General features: G+C 35.8%; 1 protein-coding gene across 17 annotated transcripts in view; it reads right to left on the bottom strand.

Moving 5' to 3' along the window:
* The window catches only part of IMMP2L (inner mitochondrial membrane peptidase subunit 2), a 917,103-nt gene that overhangs the window by 825,748 nt on the left and 69,317 nt on the right, over nucleotides 1-22,038 (bottom strand). For all 17 annotated transcript variants that reach the window (XR_014067695.1, XR_014067691.1, XR_014067696.1 and 14 more), the window contains one exon: nucleotides 12,466-12,569. Coding sequence is in view for 11 of the 17 variants with exons in the window: in XM_081537156.1 (XP_081393282.1) it covers nucleotides 12,466-12,569 (104 nt within the window). In the remaining 6 variants the exon portion in view is untranslated. The remainder of the gene's footprint in view (nucleotides 1-12,465; nucleotides 12,570-22,038) is intronic.

Below are 22,038 nucleotides of genomic sequence, written 5' to 3'. Positions count from 1 at the left end.
CTGAGGCAGTTTTCTGATTTTTTTGGTATGATCTTATTACTGTCTAATTATTCATATTGCTTTTCTTCCTTTTTGTTAAATAGAAATTCACAGAGGAAGTTTAACCTTTCATTTAGAATCATTAAATACACTCCACTCCTTCACTGATAATTGGCCTCTTTATTAACTGATTTCTCCCGTTGATTTATTATATATCTTTTTCTTTTGCCAAATTTGTATCCATTCTGTTAATACATTCTTTACCTTCTTTCAACTCGATTAACACGCTATCACTGTTACCAAAGCTTTCCTATTATTTCTTCAGGTTCTTACTGCTCTTTAAAGATCCTCTAGTAGAATAATGAATTCTTAATAACCTGGAACATTCTGATGATTCATACTTAATTGTATAGTACAATTTATGTGAGACATACAACTAACACTTCAATGTTTCCTATTGTGTTGTCTTAATATTCTACAGTAACTTTGCAGGAATCCAAATACACAAATCTTTGCAATGTAACTTATGACCTCTAAAAGCACAGAGAGCCATATTACAATTATCATATTCATAGCCAAATCAAACTGAGTCAGCCTCTCTGTCAGCAGTTTCCATACAGTTTTTAATAAAATGAAACAGATACTTGTTGTGCCTTCAGAAAATATTAATGTGACCTCTGAATGTGAGTATATCAGTCACTAGATTATGCAAGGAGTAACCTTTCATAACAATGGGTTATTGAGGCTTCTCTTTAATGGAAATAAACAATTGCCAAAAAAAAAAAAAAAAAGGTATCTCTGTTCTTGGAAAGAAATGTTTTCCTGAACTCCAAAACACTGATAAAGTTTGGTGGCTGTCATTTTAAGCCCTCTCCCTTTCTTATCAGCCACAGACACATTTCCCAGCAATTCCAGCTCCTCTCTCTCATCAAAAACAGTGCTTTTGTTTGTTTTTTTGTAAAAGGAAAAACAAACAAAAAAAAAAAAAACGAGGGTAGCTATTGACCTTAGATCAAATAAGGTGATATTGAAGTTCTGAGATTTCTTCCACTTTTTCAGGACTTAAGCTATGAAATGGAATATGGGATCTAAGATCATTTTGTTTTTCTAAGAACAGGTACGCAGAGTATTGACTGGTGGAAAGTGCATATGAAGTTGACAAAAGAGATGGAAGCAACCAGAACTAGATTAACCAGTGCAGCCAAAAACTCAACACCCAGGATAAATGACAAGAGATAAAGAAATAGAAGATGTCTATAGCTTTCATATTCTGAATAATTTTAAACAAAAAAAGAATTTTGTGCTCATCCTCTTGTAAAATACCTGCCTGCCAACTTTAGATTTTTCGATTTTCAATCATTTCAACTGAAGACAATCTTAATAAGCATATATTCATCTGACTTCCTAGACCAAAAAAGCCCTGGTGTTCAAAGTCCCCTTATCTGTTATAAAGTGTCTGTTTAATGTATCTATAGAACTTCTCATCTTTTAAAAATGTCATATCAATTTGACTCTAGCTTCAAAAGTTTGCAACATATTTTTCCAATGTTCTGAGGGATTAAGCCTTATGTCTAGCTCTTTTAACAATTTCATCTGGATTCCTAAAACTATTTCATGCAATTTATTTTGAATGGAAGACACCTTAAAGATCAACTAGTCTATACCTCTTACTTTGCAGGTGCTAAAACTTGTCCCTAAGAGTAGTCAAGGAAACCTCTCCCAGGTCACTCAGCCACTTAGTGACTGCAAACAGCTAAAAGGAGCAATATTTTCTGAAGCTTATTCTTATATCTGGGGCTTCCCTAGTGGCTCAGTTGGTAAAGAATTTGTCTGCAATGCAGGAGACCCTGGTTCGATCCCTGGGTCAGGAAGACTCCCTAGAGAAGGAGATGATAACCCACTTCAGTACTCTTGCCTAGAAAATCCCTTGGATAGAAGACAGAGATGCCTGGTGGGCTACAGTCCCTGGAGTCACAAGAGTCAGATATGACTTAGCAACTAAACCACCACTACTCTTATATTCTTATACAAAGCAACTTGCAGGTAGAGGCTTACAGGTTTGTTTTACATAAAAGAAAATAATTTTTAATTACTTAGGCAAGTGCTTAACAGAATTTTTCAAATACTTAATAAGAGTCTTCCATAAAAGTTCATCTCTTTATACATTCTAAGTGTAGTATTAGAACCATTTGCATCTTTCCATTGCTAAACACAATTTTATATTGCCACTCTAACAAATTAAAAGAAATGAAGGGGTTTAAAGTTAAAATAACAGCCATTTAAAATTTAAAAAGCTCACCGTCCTCCAGGACTGCAGTCTGGCAAGTTTGGTTGGGTACTCTACTTGGAGTCTCCAAAGGCCCAAATCAAGCTGTAGGCCACTCTGGGTCCTTCTCTAGAGACCGAGGGAGAGTCCATTTCCAGGCTCACTAGCTTGTTGGCAAAATTCAATTCTGTGTATGACTGGCCTTTGGCAAGAGTTCATTCTCAGTTTCTAGAGGTAGCCTGTTTTCTTCTTCTCATGGTCCTTGAATCTTCAAAGCCAGCAAAAGTAGATGGAAGACTTCCCATTCTCTGGCTCTCTCTGACTTGTTCCACCGCACTTTCCTCACTTCCGCCTCTGCCTGCTTTTAAAGACTAATGTGACTACATTGGGCCCACCTGGATAATCAAGACTAGCTTCTTCTCTTAAGGATTCCTGAGATGTTGATTAGGCTCACCTGGATAACCTAGGCGAGCCTCCTCGATTTAAGGTCAACTGAAGGTCAACCTTAATTACAACCACAAAGTCCCTTTGCCAATACAAGGTAACATATCCATGGGCACAATATCTCAACATATTCACTGTCCTAGGAATTAGGCATGGAAACTTGAAGATCAAAATTCTGCCTACCATACCTAGTACCTATTTTATTGATGTAACCTTAAAGAAATGTGACTTTTTTTTTAAACAGATCATACTGTTCAAACTTAACAATGCTAACAAAAATGTAAATTTTCACCCTTAATATTTATACATCCACTTCCAGGGATGACAGATTGGCCCTGTTTAGATGCAGTGCCTGCCAGTGAACCAATCACCCATGGCCTAGATATTTCCTAACTGACCTATCACCCCATTCATAATCCTCCCCCTAGTTGTCTCTAACTTGCATTAAACTGATCTAGCTCTTCAGTTATACTAGTTTTCATCTCTAGAATCCCTTTCAATTCTTCTTCTACATCCTCATTCTCTAACAAACTCTATCTTTTCATCAACTTTTTAATATATTGATTATAATTATTTTATACATCATGTCCAATAACTCCAAAAACTAGAACAGTATGAGAGTGTTTCTATTGTTTGCTGTTTTATATTTTTAAAATCTTGGACCTGGCTTGTGATACGCATGGTAATTTTTTACAGAATGTGAGGTACTGTGTATAAAACTTATAGAGACTCTGCATGATGTCTCTTGCTTCTGGCAATGACAGATAGTTAAAGTGAAGGCAGATTACATTAAAATCAAGATTGAGTTTATCAGAGGCTGCATTGTAATTTTTGAAACTTGTAGTCTTATTTCTAGTTCTCCCTAACTCCTAGGACATAGCCTTTCAGGGATTTCAATTAAAAGTTGAAAGCGCTTCACCAGGGTCCTACATATGCCTGAATTCTACTTTGTGACTTCTTAGCCCTGTGAAACTGCCAAAAATTATGCCCAGCATCTCCCATCTTAGCCTCCACTGCTTCGCTTCTCAGCCTCATGGCATGAGCTGTTTATAAAGTGACAAAAACCCAAGATGAGAAGTGGCACTAAATACAGGGCTCATTTCAGTGTGTTGCTCTTCACTCTGGGATCTTTCCTCCCTGGTAGTATTATAATGCCTTTAGATATTCTTTTTAACAATGTTTTCTCATTTTTTCACTACAGGCCTTAGTTTGAAATAAACTAGCCTATCATATTTGAAGAAATCAGACACTGATTGATCCCAGTGGTCTCTGTTTATGTGTGCATACATTATCTTATTGATTCCAAAAGTATTAAAGATGAGTTGACATACATATGGGATAGTTAATTTTTTGTGTATTATATTTTCTGCTTGAAAGCTCAACTATTTACTTCTTAAATTTTTAAGTTATTCCTGTTAGAATTATTATTTAAAGCTTATACAAAATGCTTCTCCTTCACAGTTCAATCTGACATCTTACATATAACAGACAACAAGCATTTAGGAGTGTCTTTTTTGTAAACACTGTCCTGCACTTTTTTTTTTTTTTTTAAGTAGGGAAACAGTGTCCTCAGAGACTGGTTTTCTTTCACAATAAAATAAAAAGTTACAAACATAAGTACCATTATTTCATGGACTGCTGCCTATATAACTTCATTCTTTGACAACTGCTAGTCATCTCTCAGAGGATATGAGATTTATGAAAAGGGTTGAGCAGAGGCTATGGATAGCTCCTATAGTTACATTACCATAAAATCTCAATAATGCAAAATTGAAATTTATGATCACTGAAACATCTCTAAGCTATAATTTGTCTCTGAACTAAGAAAATGTTTTATTGCATAATTAAGTGCATAAAAATTGTGAAGGCAGTTTATCCTACTCAAGAAAGGAAATTGCTTTTAAGGACCACCTTAAGGTTACCAACTTTCTATCTATATGCCTCTAAACAGTATTTATAAAATCAATTTAATCTAGATCAAATAATAGCAAACAAGACTTACATTGTTTAAATTTTTAAGTATCATCTGTAAATATACTGAGTAATGACTACAAGTTATTATGGGTAATTGAAAGTGCCAAAACCTAAATCTCTCATCAAAATAAATTACAGCCCAGCACTTCACTCTCCAGCATTTTGAATACCAAGTAATTAAAAACAATAAACAAAAGCCTAGGCACTTCCTCCTACCTATAGAACCTTTCTCTTAAAGTCATGTTCTTTCTAGATTTGTGTTCCTGAAATGTACAATGTTAACTACAAACTCAAAAAAAAAAAAAAAAAAATGGCTCTCAACCAAAAAAATTAGGAATAAGTACAATGGATAGACTAGATAAGTATTCACGATTATATTCTCCCAGCTCAACAGATTAAATGGCTTTTAATACAATTATAAGTCATTATTCTGTATTATCATTGCCCTGGGCATTTGTTACAAAACATGGATTTCGTGTTTTAGCAGACTGCAGTTAATTTCCCATGGTGGGTCAAGGGACCTTTAAAGATTTACAAGCACTCAAGACACAAAGGAACTAGCACCTTTCTTTTTTTTCCCAAAGGCTCTATTCTATTTCATCTATTTCCCTGGCTCACATCTTCATAACTCTTTGCATATTTAGTGCTACAGATGTAGCTATCACAGAAAGTGGCAATTAGCTTAGCATATTGCAAACCAGCTGTCAAAATTGTATGCAGATTCTATGTTTATAATAAAGCATTATTGTTATTAATGAAGAGACTGCATTTCAGGAACCAGTGTATCAGAAATTTCATGGGATAATCCAATTGATGTAGAGATACAAGGGCTTGCATGACTTCTTCACTAAGAATGAGTAAGGATCCTCAACCAAACCATCACTGCTAAATACAGAGGCTTTACAGTGACAGTCAAGAACACTGTATTTGATGGGAAGCCCTTCAAACCTTCATTCTTCCATTTACCAGTCAGCTATATGATCTTAAACAAGTTACTTAACCTCTTTGTACCTCAGTGTTCTCACCTATAAATGGGAATAACCACATACCTACTTTACTGGGGTTTATTTTAATGAGGATTAAATAAAAATAAATATAGAATTCAGTCTGGAGACTGGAAAATGATAAACAGTCAATAAATATTAAAATTGTTGTGAAGCACACAAAAGAGATGCTCAATTACAATTATTAGTAAAATATAAATCAAACCTACAATGGGATATCACGTCACACTGATCAGAATGGCTATCAACAAAAATTCTACAAATAATAAATGCTGGGCAGGGTGTGGAGAAAAGGGAACCCTTCTATACTGCTGGTGGGGATGTAAACTGGTGCACCCAATATGGAAAACAATATGGAGGCTACTTAAGAAACTAACAATAGAGCTACCATATGATACAGCAATCCCACTCCTGGGCATACATCCAGAAAAGATAAAAATTCTAATTCAAGAAGACACATGTACCCCAAAGTTCACAGCAGTACTATTTACAATAACCAAGACATGGAAGCAATCCAAATGCCCATCAAGAGATGATTGGTGAGATATATATTAATGTGTGAGGTATATATACACAATGGAATATTACTTAACCATAAAAAAGCATGAAATATTGCCATTTGCAGCAACATAAATGGACCTAGAAAATACCATATGAAGTGAAGTAAGTCAGAGAAAGACAAATATATGGTATCACTTTCATGTGGAGTCTAAAAAATAATACAAATGAATCCATATACAAAACAGAAACAGACTTACAGACACAGAAAACAAACTTACGGTTACCAAAGGGGGGAAAAGAGGTAAAAAATAAAAAATTAGGAACTTAGGATCAACAGATACAAACTGCAATATATAAAATAGATAAGCAAAAAAATGTACTGTATACCACAAGGAACTATATTCAGTATCTTGTAATAACCTATAGTGGAAAATAATCTGAAAAAAAAATATATATATATAGCTGATCACTGTGTTATACACTGGAAACTAATGTTGTAAATCAACTATACTTCAATAAATAAATATTTTTTTTAAAAAAACAAAGAGACTTCAGTCCTACAAGAAAAAAAAAATTATAAACTATAGTGGGTACTTTTCTCTCTTTGTAAATTACATGTCTTTTTTCCTTTGTCTCTGAACCTAATCATCCCAACACTCACCAGCACAGTGTTCACCTCTCTTTGGGAGTCTATTGTACTTCATAGCAACTACATTAGTATTTCTCCACTTCAGACTTTAGGATCTCATCTTGGTTCACCCTTAGATGAGACACCTTAGACACACTCCAGGAAAGCAGCAGGTACAATAGAAAAAGATTTAGACAGAGCATTTGTCCACTTAAAATGTAATGTGTGTCACACAGGTAATTTCAAATCTTCTACTAGCTACATTAAAAAAAGGAAAAAGAAACAGGTGAAATTAATTTTAATAATATATTTTATTTGACTGAATATATCCAAAATATGTCTTTCCAAGTGGTTCAGTGCTAAAGAACCCACCTGCCAATGCAGGTGATGCAAGAGACTCGGGTTCAAACTCTGAGTTGGGAAGATCCCCTGGAGAAGGAAATGACAACCCACTCCAATATTCTTGCCTTGAAAATTCCATGGACAGAGGAGCCTGGTGGGCTGCAGTCCATGGGGTTGCACAGACTTGGACATGACTGAGCACACAAGCACTTGGTATACAAAATACTATCGTTTTAACAAGCAGCAGTAGCCACATTACATAACAAGCACACAGTAGCAGTAGCAAAGAAGGCAGAGTGCCGAAGCATCGATGCCTTTGAAATGTGGTGCTGGAGAAGACTCCTGAGAGTCCCCTGGACTGCAACGAGATCAAACCAGTCAATCTTAAGGGAAATCAACCCTGAATATTCATTGGAAGGACTGATGCTGAAACTGAAACTTCAGTATTTTGGTCATCTAATGCTGACTCATTGGAAAAGTCCCTGATGCTGGGAAAGATTGAAGACAGAAGGAGAGGGTGTCAGAGGATGAGATGGCTGGATGGCATCACCAATGCAATAGACCTGAATTTGGGCAAACTTTGGGAGATGGTGAGGGAGAGAGAGGTCTGGTATGTCGCAGTCCATGGGGTCGCAGAGTGGGACACTACTGGGCGACTGAATAACAACAAAAGCCACATTTAACTGCTCAATAGCCACATATGTGTACTATATCAAGCAATACAGGTTTAATTGGACCTGTATTCAAATTCTGGCTCTGCCATTTACTTGCTAAATCTTAGTTTTATCACTTTAACTATGTCTGCAAGATTTAGTATATACAGAAGTAGAAATATAATGTTTACATATGAAACGTATAATGTTATAAACCAAAGTTACCTAAAAAAAGTACATTAAAAAATAAATAAAAAATGTCTACTACCCACAAAAATAATAATAACGATTTCCTGATACAGTTATGAGAATTAAAATCGCAACCCAAAGCACTTAGTATAATGCCTGACATACAGAAGTGTTCGTTAAAGGAGAGTTCGCTCACCCTCACCTTCTACTGTAGAAGTGAATGCTGGCTCAGTGTGGTATAATCTGTCACCTAGCCTTGGTTCCTTCCCTTCTACCCCTACTACAAACTGTAGCCATCCCCACCTGCACAGGCCTCCCTCCTTGCTTCCTAGCATCTAAAGACTTGTCTCTGTGGACTTAGAGAAGCCATGGGATCTCTTAGTCAGGACACAAATATGTGGTTCCAAGAACCTGAAAAGCTCTGTGCCTGACAATTTCCATCTCCTCTGACCCTGTCTTATCCATCTTCCCAACTGTTACCACTGCTGCTGTCTCCCCAGCAGCTGCCATCAACAGCACCACCTCCTCACTGGAGACAGACTGACCCTCATTTGAGGGTCATCTGGCCAGGACCCTTCAAAAGGGTCAAGCTTAAAAAAGACAAACAGTGACCAAGGAACTGTCGCAGATTAGAAGATACTAGAGAGACAAGAAAAATAAAAACAAAATATAGGATCCTGGGTAGGAGTTTGGTCTAGAAAGAGGACATTAGTGGGAACACTAGTGAAATTTAAATAAGGTCTGTAGATTAGTTAACAGTATTGTATCAATGTCAATTTCCCAGTCTCCATAATTATACTATGGTTGTGTATGATGCTAATATTTGCAGGCTATAAGAAGAATAAGGTTTGAGAAGCTAATGTATAACATGGTAATGACAGTTAATAACATTTTGTAATATAACTGAAATTCGCCAAGAGTAGAACTTAAATATTCTCTCTCTCTCTAGCTCATGCCCAATCCCCTCCCCCCGCAACACACACAAAATGTAAATAGGTGATGGGTGAGTTAATTAACTTGATTAGGGAAATTCTTTCACAATGTGTACATATATCAATTCATCCCAGTATACACTTTAAATATCTTACGATTTTGTCAATTTTATCTTAATAAAATTAAAAAAAAAATAAATAAGGGGATATGTGGGAACTCCCTGTACTATTTTTACAAACTTTAAGTAGATAATATCTCAAAATGAAAAGTTAAAACACTCTTAAAAGTGATTATTTGAAACTTTATTATGAAGGAAACTCCCAGTGGATCTGTTAATTGATATATCATTATAAAATACTGCTACTTATGTTAAGTCTATGGCAGTAAGGCCATCACAAAGGTTAATGAAAAGCCAATTCCGAGGTATAGAAAATCCAGCTTAATCACCACTATTAGTATGCAAATCCACCAAGAGAGTATGATGTCTCCTGCATACACTCAGTAACACTGAGGACTCAATGACAGCAAATAATGTTTTGTGTGATGTTATTAAACAAAGACACCTTTCGATTTAACATTACTGAATAACGTGCTTAAACAGTTGCTCCACTGCTATAGTCTTTTACATAAAGAAAGTGACAGGAAAAGAGAAGGGAGAGATGCAAAGAAGCATATTCCAATATGTACCCTTCCCAAACCCAGACCTTCCTTGCATTAGGGAATAGCCTTGGTCAAAAACTCTGAACAAAATAGAAGGGACAGTCTGCTCTGCTACATACTGTCTTACTGTAACATGAATTAGTTCATAGGAAGCTGGTGAGAAATAATGGAGAAAGAAGTCAGTATAAAGCAGAAGCTTCACTGGTTCACATCTGATTTTCTCCCAAAATCATTAATGTTGTCTCATTAATAGCAGCTGAAGGCTGAGTACGAGTAAAGGAAGCAAGCTAAGAAGGAATCAGTATTATACATTCAACGTTTTTCGTAGAAAGCTTACTGCAAGTTTAACCAGGATCTTTGTTTAAAAAAAAAAAAATTACAACAAATAAAAGAAAATAACACAAAACAATGAGCTGAACATCCATCTCTGGGATCAGTACATTTTATACAAAGCCTGCAATCTTTTCTCTACTTGCAAATTCTGATAATAATAACCCTGGCCCTTGAAAACATAGATAGCCTCAAACCTTCCTTATATCTTCTTCCATCAAGCTATCTTCACCTTTATTCTTTTAAGTAAATCCAACATTTACTGCAGTGTTTATTTATTAGAAACTTCAGATGTCTTTTAAAAAGTGCTATTGGAATTATTGTTCTTTTCATTGGTGTTCTGGTTATGAAGATGCATAAGCCCTAGTAATTTAAGAATGAATTTGCAAACCACAAAGTTTTCCAGAAATGCATATATAATATTATAGTAGAAATGGTTCACATCCACATACCCTGAATACATAAAATGCTGTCCAGGAATGATTTAAAATATAAGCTGTCACACTACTTTGTTACCAAAGATTACTTATGTATCAATAAAATGCATAATTAACATCAATTTGTATCTTTGTATTTTATATTTAGCCATAAATTCAAAATTTAGTCATATGTTTCTGTATTAGTCACACATTTCTTATATTGACAGGATATTCTAATGTAAGGACATGTGTCCAGAAAGCATTTTTGCTCATAAAACTAAAAAGATACTTTAAACAGTGTCTTTTGTTAGTATTGCATCATACTAAAGAAGTATAAGCCTGGTTGTTCATCAAAAGAAAGCAACAGTTACTGCTTGATGATTATTTGTTGTTAAATAATATGATACCAATCACTAAGCATTTTTATACGTAAATAGCTCTACTAACAACAAGCGTTATGAAAGAAAATTTGTTTTACTTGTACCTGACAGAGATACATCACATAGTTAACTCATTTAAAATACAGTTCAACTGAAGTAGCTATCATTTAGTGTATCAACCTCAATTTGAATATACTGTTTTTGAAATTAATTAATATAATAAATATCAATCACTTTAATATTTACATAAAAGGATAACATTCTTTTTTTTATATAGTCTAAGATATGCTAGGGTACCGTTTTGGATTCATGCAAACCTGGATTTTAAGGAGCCTTTTTTTCCCCCAATTACCTATTCAAATTCATTTGGTTAAAGACAGTCAGCATGTTTCTCACAGAAAAAATATACCGCACAATAGTCTGCTTATAAGGTGACCTCTTTCACTTGGGTGGGTATCCTCTCTATCACAGACTAAGTGAGGATGTAACCTTGTCAAACCAAAAGTGAAAGAAGAATGAGCACACGACAGGCTAACCCAGCATGGGAAGGTTGTTAAGGAGGTTGCAGAAACAGTTCCCTGAATGACAAAGTGAAAGGATACTCTGAAGAGTAGGTTAATATTAGGGAAAGCACTCAAGAATATGAGAAGCATTAATCCCCATCCTTGGATGTCTGCCATACAAAACTCCACTGAAATTTATTTCATTAGGTACTGACCAGGTTTAGTTAATACGTTTTCAAATAAATCTTAGTAGAACAGGCTTGACTGAGACACATTTAGAAAATACCTATTTCCACAAAGCAGTAACCAAAGGTAAGTAAGAGCAAGTAGATAACCTTTCGCTTTTACCAACTATAAATTATCACTCAGCAATAAACAATTATTCTAATTCAAGAATCATAAGTTGGAAGTCTTCACCAAACAGTAGGATTTTACTATCATTCTAACAAATAACAGTAGCTACTACATTAATTGCTTCCCCAATGCACTATCTGGCATAACAGGGAATCATATTAAAACATTTGTATAAGTAGCTGAAAACAGTAGAAATTAGGCAAGTTCTGTTGCAGTCTTCTCAGTGTAAATTTACTTTTAAAATAAACAAACAAATCTCAAGTCTAAATCATTCAAACATAGGAATATCATTGTGTCAGTCATGTACATTTTGACATTCCTTCTCTACACTAAGATTGGAATGAAATTTTTGTTCTGACCAGTTGTGATACTTTAACAGAGAAACAGTGCCACCTTTTGGTCCCAAACAAAAGCCTCCAGTCTACCATCTTCCAAACTTCCTTTTTTCAGTTAAATTACTGATGCGTACATATAAATGTCACTGAACTTCATGTCACACTTACAATGGTCTAGAAATATTTTGTAGCTACACAGCTAATAAAGCATGAGAGTAACATACAAGTTGCTTCCAAAATGCAATATTTCAAAATAACTCAAATACCAGATACATGTACTCTAGATCATCAATATAACAATTTCTAATCAATATTTCATTAAACACGTTATGCCAAAACCAAGTATGTCAATCAACTGATAAATTTTAAGTATAATAGAAAAACATCTTCTTTCATAGTATTGTTACATTTCAAAATAGATTTTGAAAAATATATTACATTTGAAATGAACCTATTAATTTAGTAATTGACAATATGGTATAAACAGGGAATTATTAGCTAAATCAGATCATTATAAATCATCTTATATAAGAATATATATAGAAATATAGTATGTTTCTGATTTACTTACACTAATGACACAATGTCACCACGATGTACTTCAAAATTCCTTACTTTCCAATGGTTCAAAAGTACCACATCAGATGACTGGCTCCCCCCAGGATTCAAAGAAGGCTAAAAAATAAGAAGAAAGAGACACATCTGTCATTTGTAATTTTCAATCTTCATGGTTCCTTGCACTTCATAGCTGTAGTGCAGTGCAATAAAACATTTCTAATATAGAAGCTTTCAATAAATTGCTGCTCTAAAATAGCTGCAAATGATCTTTTTTCAAAAAGGCTCATCAGGATTCTTCACAGGTAACCAGAAAAAAAAAATTACCAATACTCATTTCAAAGGAAAATGTGCTAGACAGTCAACTCTTTACTAAACTCCCATAAAGAGGCATGGAAAACTGTAAGAAGAAATAAAAGAAAGAAGTGAATCAAGCCTCCCCATAGAATATTCAGATAGGACCTAATTCCATACATGTGAATACATGTAAATACATGTGATTGCTCCATTTGGAGAGAAGAAGAAATAATCGCAAATCAACCAGGAAAATACCATAGGAAGCAGTAAAGAGACCAGAAGTAGCAAGTGATGAAATAATCTTGGAAAATATGGGAATTTCCCACTTGGATATTTCATTTCTCCAGAGAGCTTGCAGGAAGGGTCCTGGCTTCAGTTTAAGCCTAGTAAGCAGCCTTCACCCTAGGATTTAGACAAGTCTAGATATGCCTAAGGACCAGTGGGGCAGACAATGAGAAACATTTTCTGTAAGAGTTCATCTGACAGTCAGGAATCATCTAGGCATAAGAAACTGATTAAGGAACTATAAAGCCAATACATCTGTCACCTGGACAGGACTGCTGAAAAAGTCAATGGATATCAAGTCTGAAATTTGATGGTAGAATAAGAAAAAGTAGGAGAGCTTTTTTACCACTGACTCTCCAGGGGCTCTGAGAACGTCATTGGTCTAAAAGAGCAATTGCTGTGATGGTGGGGAAGGTACTAAACCACAACGGAGCCTCCTCCCATTCACAGACGGTGGGGTGGCAGCAAGAGGAGACAGAGCCACAGAAACCAGGGCAGCAGCAAGGAAAACAGTACATCCCCAACACCAGGCTGTCCCTGGAGCAGCAGTGACACAGTGATGGTTTAATCACTCGGTCGTGTCTGACTCTTGTGACCCATGGACTGTAACCTGCCAGTCTCTGTCTATGGGATTTCCCAGGCAAGAATATTGGAGTGGGTTACCATTTCCTTCTCCAGGGGATCTTCTTGACACAGGCATCGAACTCCTGCATTGCAGGAGGATTCTTTGCAGATTGAGCCACCAGGGAAGCCCCAGTAGTAACATACTCTTTTTTTAAAGATTCCTGGTATTACTTGTAGATTTTCTAAAAAGCAGGTGTGGACAAAGGCGTAGAAATGTGTGGGGGCTATTATTATGGCTTTATTTGTGACTCCACAAATTTTTTGTGACCAAAAACTTATCGGTTATCCTTGGGGATCTCAAACACTCTTATAGCTTCTGCAACTCCTTTATGTGATAATGCCTAAACATCTCTAACTTTAGTTTTGAATTCCCTGCTAATCCTCACTTGACTATCTGACATAAAATTCAATACTATTAAATGGAATTTGTCATCATTTCCTAGCATAAAAGTTTTCTCCCTTTTCTTACATCCTACTATTTCCCCAGACAACCAACTTAAAATCTTACTTACCTTTTTACTTCATATCCAACCAGTCACCAAGCTAAAGGGATTTCTTTTTCATAATGTCTTTCGCTTAAGACCCATTTTGTCTCTTCTCTGATATCATCATATTTCAAGCACCAATCACCATATAACCCTTCACTGTTGTTTAGTCACCAAGTCATGTCCAGCTCTTTTGTAACCCCATGGACTGTAGTCCACCAGACTCTTCTGTCAGTGGGATTTTCCAGGCAAGAATACTAGAGTGGGTAGCTATGCACCTATACTAATTAGTCTCTCACCTCCAACTCAAAAGTGAATGACTCTATTTCTTTCCAGCTATAAGATTTTGAGAAAGTTACTTAACTTTATTATACTTCAATTTCCTTACTAGTAAAATGGTGATATTTAGTAACTTTTCTTTAATTAGTAATTAAATAATAATAATATCCAATATTCACCAAATGCTTACCATGTGCCAGACATTGTTCTAAGGGCTTAACAAATATTTACTTACTTGGTGAGATCATGCATTTAAAGTGCTTAGAATAGTTCTTGACCCCTAGTTAAGCTCTAAATAACTTTTATTAGTGATATAACTAAATCACAATTTTAATTAGAGGTAGCTTTGTACCCTTACCCCAGGTTCTTCATCCAGCTTTATCCCTAATAAGAAACAGAGCTGTCATGGCAGGACAAATCCAAGGGGACATTGTTGGGCCATGGTGCTAGGGAATGGAGCTTTTGGAGTCACTCAGTCAGGTTAGGCCAAAAGCCAGGCTTCCATATGGGGTTTATTCTCTCTCATCCATATTTCTCATTCATACTTTCTCTTTCTTCCTCTCCTTCTCTGTCCTTCAGTTCATTATCTTGCAAGCCCTTTCCCTTTATTTCTTTGTATTTTTCCTCCTTATATAACTGATGTGATAAAGGTGGCCTAGGGGGAAAGCAACTGTACAATGAAAAGAAAAATCTACTTCCCACTGCACTTTCACTGGGTCCATTTCTTTCCTTGCCATCAGAGAAGTGAAGGACAAAAGTGATTTAATTATTTCCAACTGTTCTTCCTTAGTCTCTTTGTTGTTTTTCAAAAGTTTGTGATTACAACTCATAATAAAGACATTTTATACTGTACCCAAAGTACAAATGCACACATCTGAACAAAACATCACAAAACAATAATCGCCTTTACCACACATACCCTAATATTGTAATTTCTATTCCCTTCTAATACATGTTTTTAAAATCTTGTCTATAATCAATCATATTAATTTCCCATTCACTTTTATTGATTTTGGTAGTGGTGGATTAGTCGCTAAGTTATTATTGATTTTGCAACCTAATAATCAATTATAACCCACAGTGCTAACTAACATCATGGATTTAGATGGTGATTCTTTAATCATTATCCTATGAAGGTTGCTTTTGTCTAGAAGTCTACCTTCAGGTCTTTCATCTCTGTTTTAAATTATTTCCTTAGGAAATCTCATGAATATTCTAGGTGCAAATACCACCTATAGACCTATGACTCTTAAATGCGCAGTCCCAAACGACTTGCTCCTCTTCTATATGCAATCCATACCACTTCATACTACAACATTCAGAATGCAGTAATGTCATATTTATTTACCTGCCTCAAAACCAAGCAAGGCGTACTTTTTACCCATTATTATGTCCCTTAGTTAAATTTATACTCTAGCCTCAACTGCATTTCTGAGATTCTAGAACATGATTCTAACTGGTTGTTGAGCATCAAATCTGATCAAGTCATTCCCTTACTTAAAATCCTTTATAATAATAAGCTTCCCTGACTACCAACAAGACTGTCTTCAACATAAAAATCAACACACACATGATATGTAGGACCCTACCATTCCTACTTACATTGTTCCTACAAGTGACACTCAATCACAAGCAGTACTCTACACACAAGTTACTTCCTCACACTCCCAAGACATCATGTTGTTCTTGTTCAGTTGCTAAGTCGCATCCAGCTCTTTGCGACCCCATGGACTGCAGCATACCAGGCTTCCCTGTCCTTCACTATCTCCCAGAGTTTGCTCAAACTCATGTCCATAGAGTCAGTGATGCCATCCAACCATCTTATCCTCTGTTACCACCTTCTCTTCCTGCCTTCAGTCTTTCTCAGATCAAGGTCTTCTACAGTGAGTGAGCTCTTTGCATCAGGTGGCCAAAGTACTGGAGCTTCAGCTTCAGCATCAATCCTTCAATGAACATTCAGGATTGATTTTCCTTAGAATTGACTGGTTTGATCTCCTTGCTGCCCAAGGGACTCTCAAGAGTCTTCTCTAGCACAATACTTGGCAAGCATCAAATCTTCAATGCTCAGCCTTCTTTGTGGTCCAACTCTCACATCCATACTTGACTCATGGAAAAACCACAGCTTTGTCGGCAAAGTGATGTCACTACTTTTTAATATGCTGTCTAGGTTTGTCATAGCTTTCCTTTCAAGCAGCAAGTGTCGTAATTTCATGGCTGCAGTCACCATCTGCAGTGATTTTGGAGCCCAAGAAAATAAAATTCACCACTGTTTCTACTTTTCCCCCATCTATTAGCCATGAAATGATGGGAGCAGATGCCATGATCTTAGTTTTTTGAATGTTGCATTGTAGGCCAGCTTTTTCACTCTCCTCTTTCACCTTCATCAAGAGGCTCTTTAGTTCCTCTTCACTTTCTACCATTAGAGTGGTATCATCTGCATATCTGAGGCTGTTGATATTTCTCCTGACAATCTTGATTTCAGCTTGTGATTCACCCAGCCAGTATTTTGCATCATGTACTCTGTATATAAGTTAAATAAGCAGAGTGACAGTATACGGCCCTGATGTACTACTTCTTTCTCAATTTTGAACCAGTCCACTGTTCCATATAAGGTTCTAACTGTTGCCTCTTGACCTGCACACAGGTTTCTCAGGAGACAGGTAAGGTGGTCTGGTATTCCCATCTTTTTATGAATTTCCCACAGTCTGTTGTGATCCATACAGTCAAAAGCTTTTACGTAGTCAATGAAGCAGAAGTAGATTTTTTTTTTTTTTTAATTCCTTTCCTTTTTCTATGATCCAATGGATGTTGACAATTTGGTCTCTGGTTCCTCTGCCATTTCTAAATCCAGTTTGTACACCTGGAAGTTCTTGGTACTGTTGAAGCCTAGCTTGAAGGATTTTGAGCATTACCTTGTTAGCATGTAAATGAGAACAATTGTATGGTAGTTTGAACATTCTTTGGCATTGTCTTTCTTTGGAATTGGAATGAAAACTGACTTTTTCCAGTCCTGTGGCCACTGCTGAGTTTTCCAAATTTGCTGACATACTGAGTGTAGTGCTTTAATAGTATCATCTTTTAGGATTTGAAATAATGCACTGGAATTCCATCACCTCCACTAGCTTTGTTCATAGTAATGCTTCCTAAGGCCCACTTGACTTGCATTCTGGCTCTAGATGAGTGTTACAGTGACTACATCATCATGGTTATCCAGGTCATTAAGACCTTTTTCATATATTTCTTCTGTGTATTCTTGCTACCTCTTCTTAGTATCTTCTGCTTATTAGATTTCTTGCTATTTCTGTCTTTTATTGTGCCCACCTTTGTTCCCTTGGTATCTCCAATTTTCTTGAATAGATCTCCAGTCTTTCTCATTCTATTGTTTTCCTCAATTTCTCTGCATTGTTCACTTAAGGTTTTCTTATCTCTCCCTGCTATTCTCTGGAACTCTGCATTCAGTTGAGTGTATCTTTCCTTGTCTCCTTTGTCTTTGGCTTCTCTTCTTTTCTCAGCTATTTTAAATGCCTCCTCATACAATCACTTTGCCTTCTTGCATTTCTTTTTCTTTGGGGTGATTTTAGTCATTGCCTCCTTTACGGTGTTATGAACCTCCATCCACAGTTCTCCGTCCATAGTTCCCAAGGCATCATATAAGCAAAATTTTTGACTGAAATGTTTCCCACTTTCCCCTTCCCACCATTTAACTCATACTTCAGAAAAACACTTGAATTCCATGAGGCAATCTCCCAGGAATTCTTTCACATCACTCCTCACCTCTCCTCCCCATTCCCATCTTCAGTCTCCATTAGATAAACAAATTTCCCAAGTTCCTCATCAAAACCTGTGACTCTTACTATCATAGAGGGTGTTTTTAATATTAATTTATTTAGCTGCATCAGGTCTTATTTATGGCATGTAGGATCCTTTTAGTTGAAGCATGCAAGATCTTTAGCTGTGGGTTGGGAACTCTTGGTTGCAGTATATGGGATCTAGTTCCCCGAAAAGGGATTGAACCTGAGACTCTACATTGGGAACTCAGAGTCTTCACCACTGGACCACCAAGGATGTCCAATTATAGCGGTGTTAAGCATTTTGATAATTATCTGATTGTCTCTCTCTCCAATGGTATAAAGGCATTTTGAGAAGAAATTATTTCTCAAGTCTGTGTTTTTGATACCTGGGCAAGTAAGGATATTAATACATTTTAATGGAAAGAACTTTTTTAAAATAAATTAATGAAATTTCCAAAGACTTCCAAATTAACAAACCCAATACAGAGGTCATTTTCGATCTTAGACCCAAAGTCTACTTCTATATTCTCCTCCTTAGAAAACAGTGTCATAATTCACCCAATCCCCTACTCCAGAAAATCTTGAGTCATTCTGAACTTCTAACTCTCTCTGAGTCATGGATCCTCAGATTTTCCCTCTTCCCAGAATGCCTTTTCTCTACAGGGAAAAGTTCTATTTATCTTTCCAAGCCCAGCTCAGTTGACGGTGATTTCTCTGTGAAGCCTTAAAACAGAAGCTGAAGTTTCCTTGAGGAAATTCGCAAATTACATGCTGGTGCTCCACGGTTAGGGACAGAATAATCTCTAGAGACTCAAATTTTGGCACCTGCATTCATCTTTCCCTTACAGAATCAATCATCCACCAACTTTTCTAATGTTAATTGTTAGAACCTAAAGGTAATGCCTTGTAAACTTCAGATGCATGCAGGGGAAAGGAAAATCCCCAAAGGAAGCATGTCAAATTTCAAGCAATAAAATATTAGAATCATCAGTCAACACCTGGAAGACCTTGTTTGATTTTATAAAAGAAACAATAGCTCCTTTTACCTTTCCTCTTCTGCACAAGGCTAAATTAATCATCTCCCAATCTGTGCTCCCTAAATAATTCAGGTAAACTTCAGGGATAGCCCTCAAAACCTTATTATAGGTATCTGCCTATACATATGACTCGTTCATTCACTTAACTGTAAGTTTCTCAATTACAGGAACCATATTTCATTCATTTTTGTAAATGCCCAATCCAAGAACAGTGGCTGGAAAATAGTATGTCTATACTTTTAAGTTTAAAAGATTAAAAGTATTTGAAAACATATTTAACTAAGATGTTTCCCACAAAATGTACATTATGTTAACAATGCATACATACATCTCTTTCAAAGAAAACAAACTCTGGATGAGTAAGCATAGTAAGAAATTTTTTGTGTTGGGCCAAGTAGGCAATTTAAGTCTTAGGAATAAAGTTGGACAGTACTTCACTAATATCCATAATGAAATAATGCTAATCAGAACATCACAAATTTTTTTCTTTACAGTTAATTTATAAATATAAACAATATTTATGAATATGAATAACATTCTTCATAAAGAAAAACTTTCTTTAATTGGCAAACTGTTCCTACAACACTATAAAAACCCATAGTTGTTTGTACTTCAATTAAATTTCTTTATAAAAAGAAAACAAATTTTACTTCTTGAGTTTTCTAAAACTTTTCAGAAGAAAAATAATGCTCTAACTTCAAAATGAAAATATTATATAAGAAATGAAGGAAACTTCATTTGGATGCTGCAATTTTAGAAAAATTAGTAAAACCATGTTATTTCTTAGAAATTTTACATCTTGTTTTTTCCCCACTGTGGGAATGGCAGTTTGCTTCAGACAGAACAAGCAGTCCTTTCAAACCAAAGAAGTTATACATATGAAATCTAAATTAAAATTCATAAACTTTGGGAACTTGTTGTAACCACAGAGTCTATATTTTCTTGTCATGTTTTTAATACTTTAAATCCTAGATTCCCAGAGACTATATCAAAATTACAACCAAGGGAAAATAACAAAGTTTTTTGAAGTAAAAATAGCAGAGAATATTTAATCTAGGAGGTTTTTTTAAAATTTAATTATAGTTGATTTACAATGTTGTGTTATTTTCTGGTATACAGCAAAATGATTCAGTTGTGTATTTTTTAAATATTATTTTCCATATATATGTAACAGAATATATTCATTCTGGTTTGTTATATTAATAGAATACTGTGCTATACAATAGGACCTTGTTATTTATCTATTTTTTATATAGTAGTGTATATCTGCTAATTCAAACTTCTAATGTATCCCTTCCCACCCTCTCCTTTGGTAATCATAAGTTTGTTTTCTATGTCTATGGACCTCTTTCTATTTTGTACATAAGTTCGTTTGTATCATATTTTAGAGTCCACATATAAGTGACATCATATTCTGTTTCTGACTTACTTAATTTGATATGATAATCTCTAGGTCCACCCATGTTGCTCCAAATGTTATTATTTCATTCTTTATCCATTCACCTTTTGATGGGCACTTAAGTTGCTTCCACGTCTTGGCCATTGTAAATAGTGCTACTGTAAACACTGGGGTGCATGTATCTTTTCAAATTAGAGTTTTCTCCAAATAGCGGCCCAGGAGTGGGAGTGCTAGATCATACAGTAACTGTATTTTTCATTTTTTAAGGAACCTCCATAATGGTTTCCATAAGGACAGCACCCATTTATATTCCTACCAACAATGTAGAACCATTACATTTTGCCATACCCTTTCCTATGTAGGAGTTTCTACCTGTATCTCAAACTGTGTGATTGTGTCAGATGATCCTACCAGCAGTGGAGATTTCCAGTAGTAAGAGGGAAAACATCACTAGTCATTGGGATTCCTGACAAAACAAACCCAAAAGCAGCTCTGTCTTTCTTTCCTTAAATGAAGAAAAGAATTTTCTTTTCTTGCATTCTCACACAATCAATTCCTTAGCTTTTCCTGTGGAGCACTAAGATTAAAAAACAAACAACTTAGAGAAGTCTTTTGGACATGGACACACTGCTATATTTAAAACAGATAACCAACGAGGACCTACTCTACAGCACAGGGAATGCTGCTCAATATTCTGTAATAACCTAAATGGGAAAAGCATTTGAAAAAGAATAGATACATGTATAAGTATAACTGGAAAAAAAAGAATAAAATCAAACAACTTAGATAAATCTTTTGGATAGCCCTTACTCTAAAGAGAGAAAACTATGTTCAAATCTGGTCTCCACTTCCTTACTAGCCAGATTTCGTGTGTGTGTATGTGTGTGTGTGCATGTGTGTGCTCAGTCACTTGGTCATGTCCAGTTCTTTGGACTGTAGCTCGCCAGGCTCCTTTGTCCATGGAATTTTCCAGGCTAGAATACTGGAGTGTGATGCCATTTCCTCCTCCAGGGGATCTTCCCAACCCAGGGATCAAACCCACATCTCCTTCATCCCTTGCACCGGAAGGTGGATTCTTTACCCACATGGGAAACCCATTAGCCAGGTTATCTGACACAGATTACTTAACCTTTTTCAAACCTCATTTCCACATCTATAAAGTGGGGGTTGCAGTGCCACCCAGCTCATAGGGTTGTTATGAGAATTAAAAGAGAGGTACAGGAAATTTCTTAACAGTGCATGATACCAGTCAACAAATACGATGATAATGATAACTATAGCAACAACAGGACAAAGGGAAACAAAATCAAGTACAATATCCTTTCCATAAGATTCAAGATAAGATTAGTTCAGTTCAGTTCAGTTCAGTCGCTCAGTCGTGTCTGACTCTAT

This window comes from Giraffa tippelskirchi, chromosome 10, assembly GCF_054371585.1.
Source record: "Giraffa tippelskirchi isolate mGirTip1 chromosome 10, T2T-mGirTip1v1.2.pri, whole genome shotgun sequence".
Classification (NCBI taxonomy): domain Eukaryota; kingdom Metazoa; phylum Chordata; class Mammalia; order Artiodactyla; family Giraffidae; genus Giraffa; species Giraffa tippelskirchi.
This window is presented reverse-complemented; position numbering and strand designations above follow the sequence as displayed.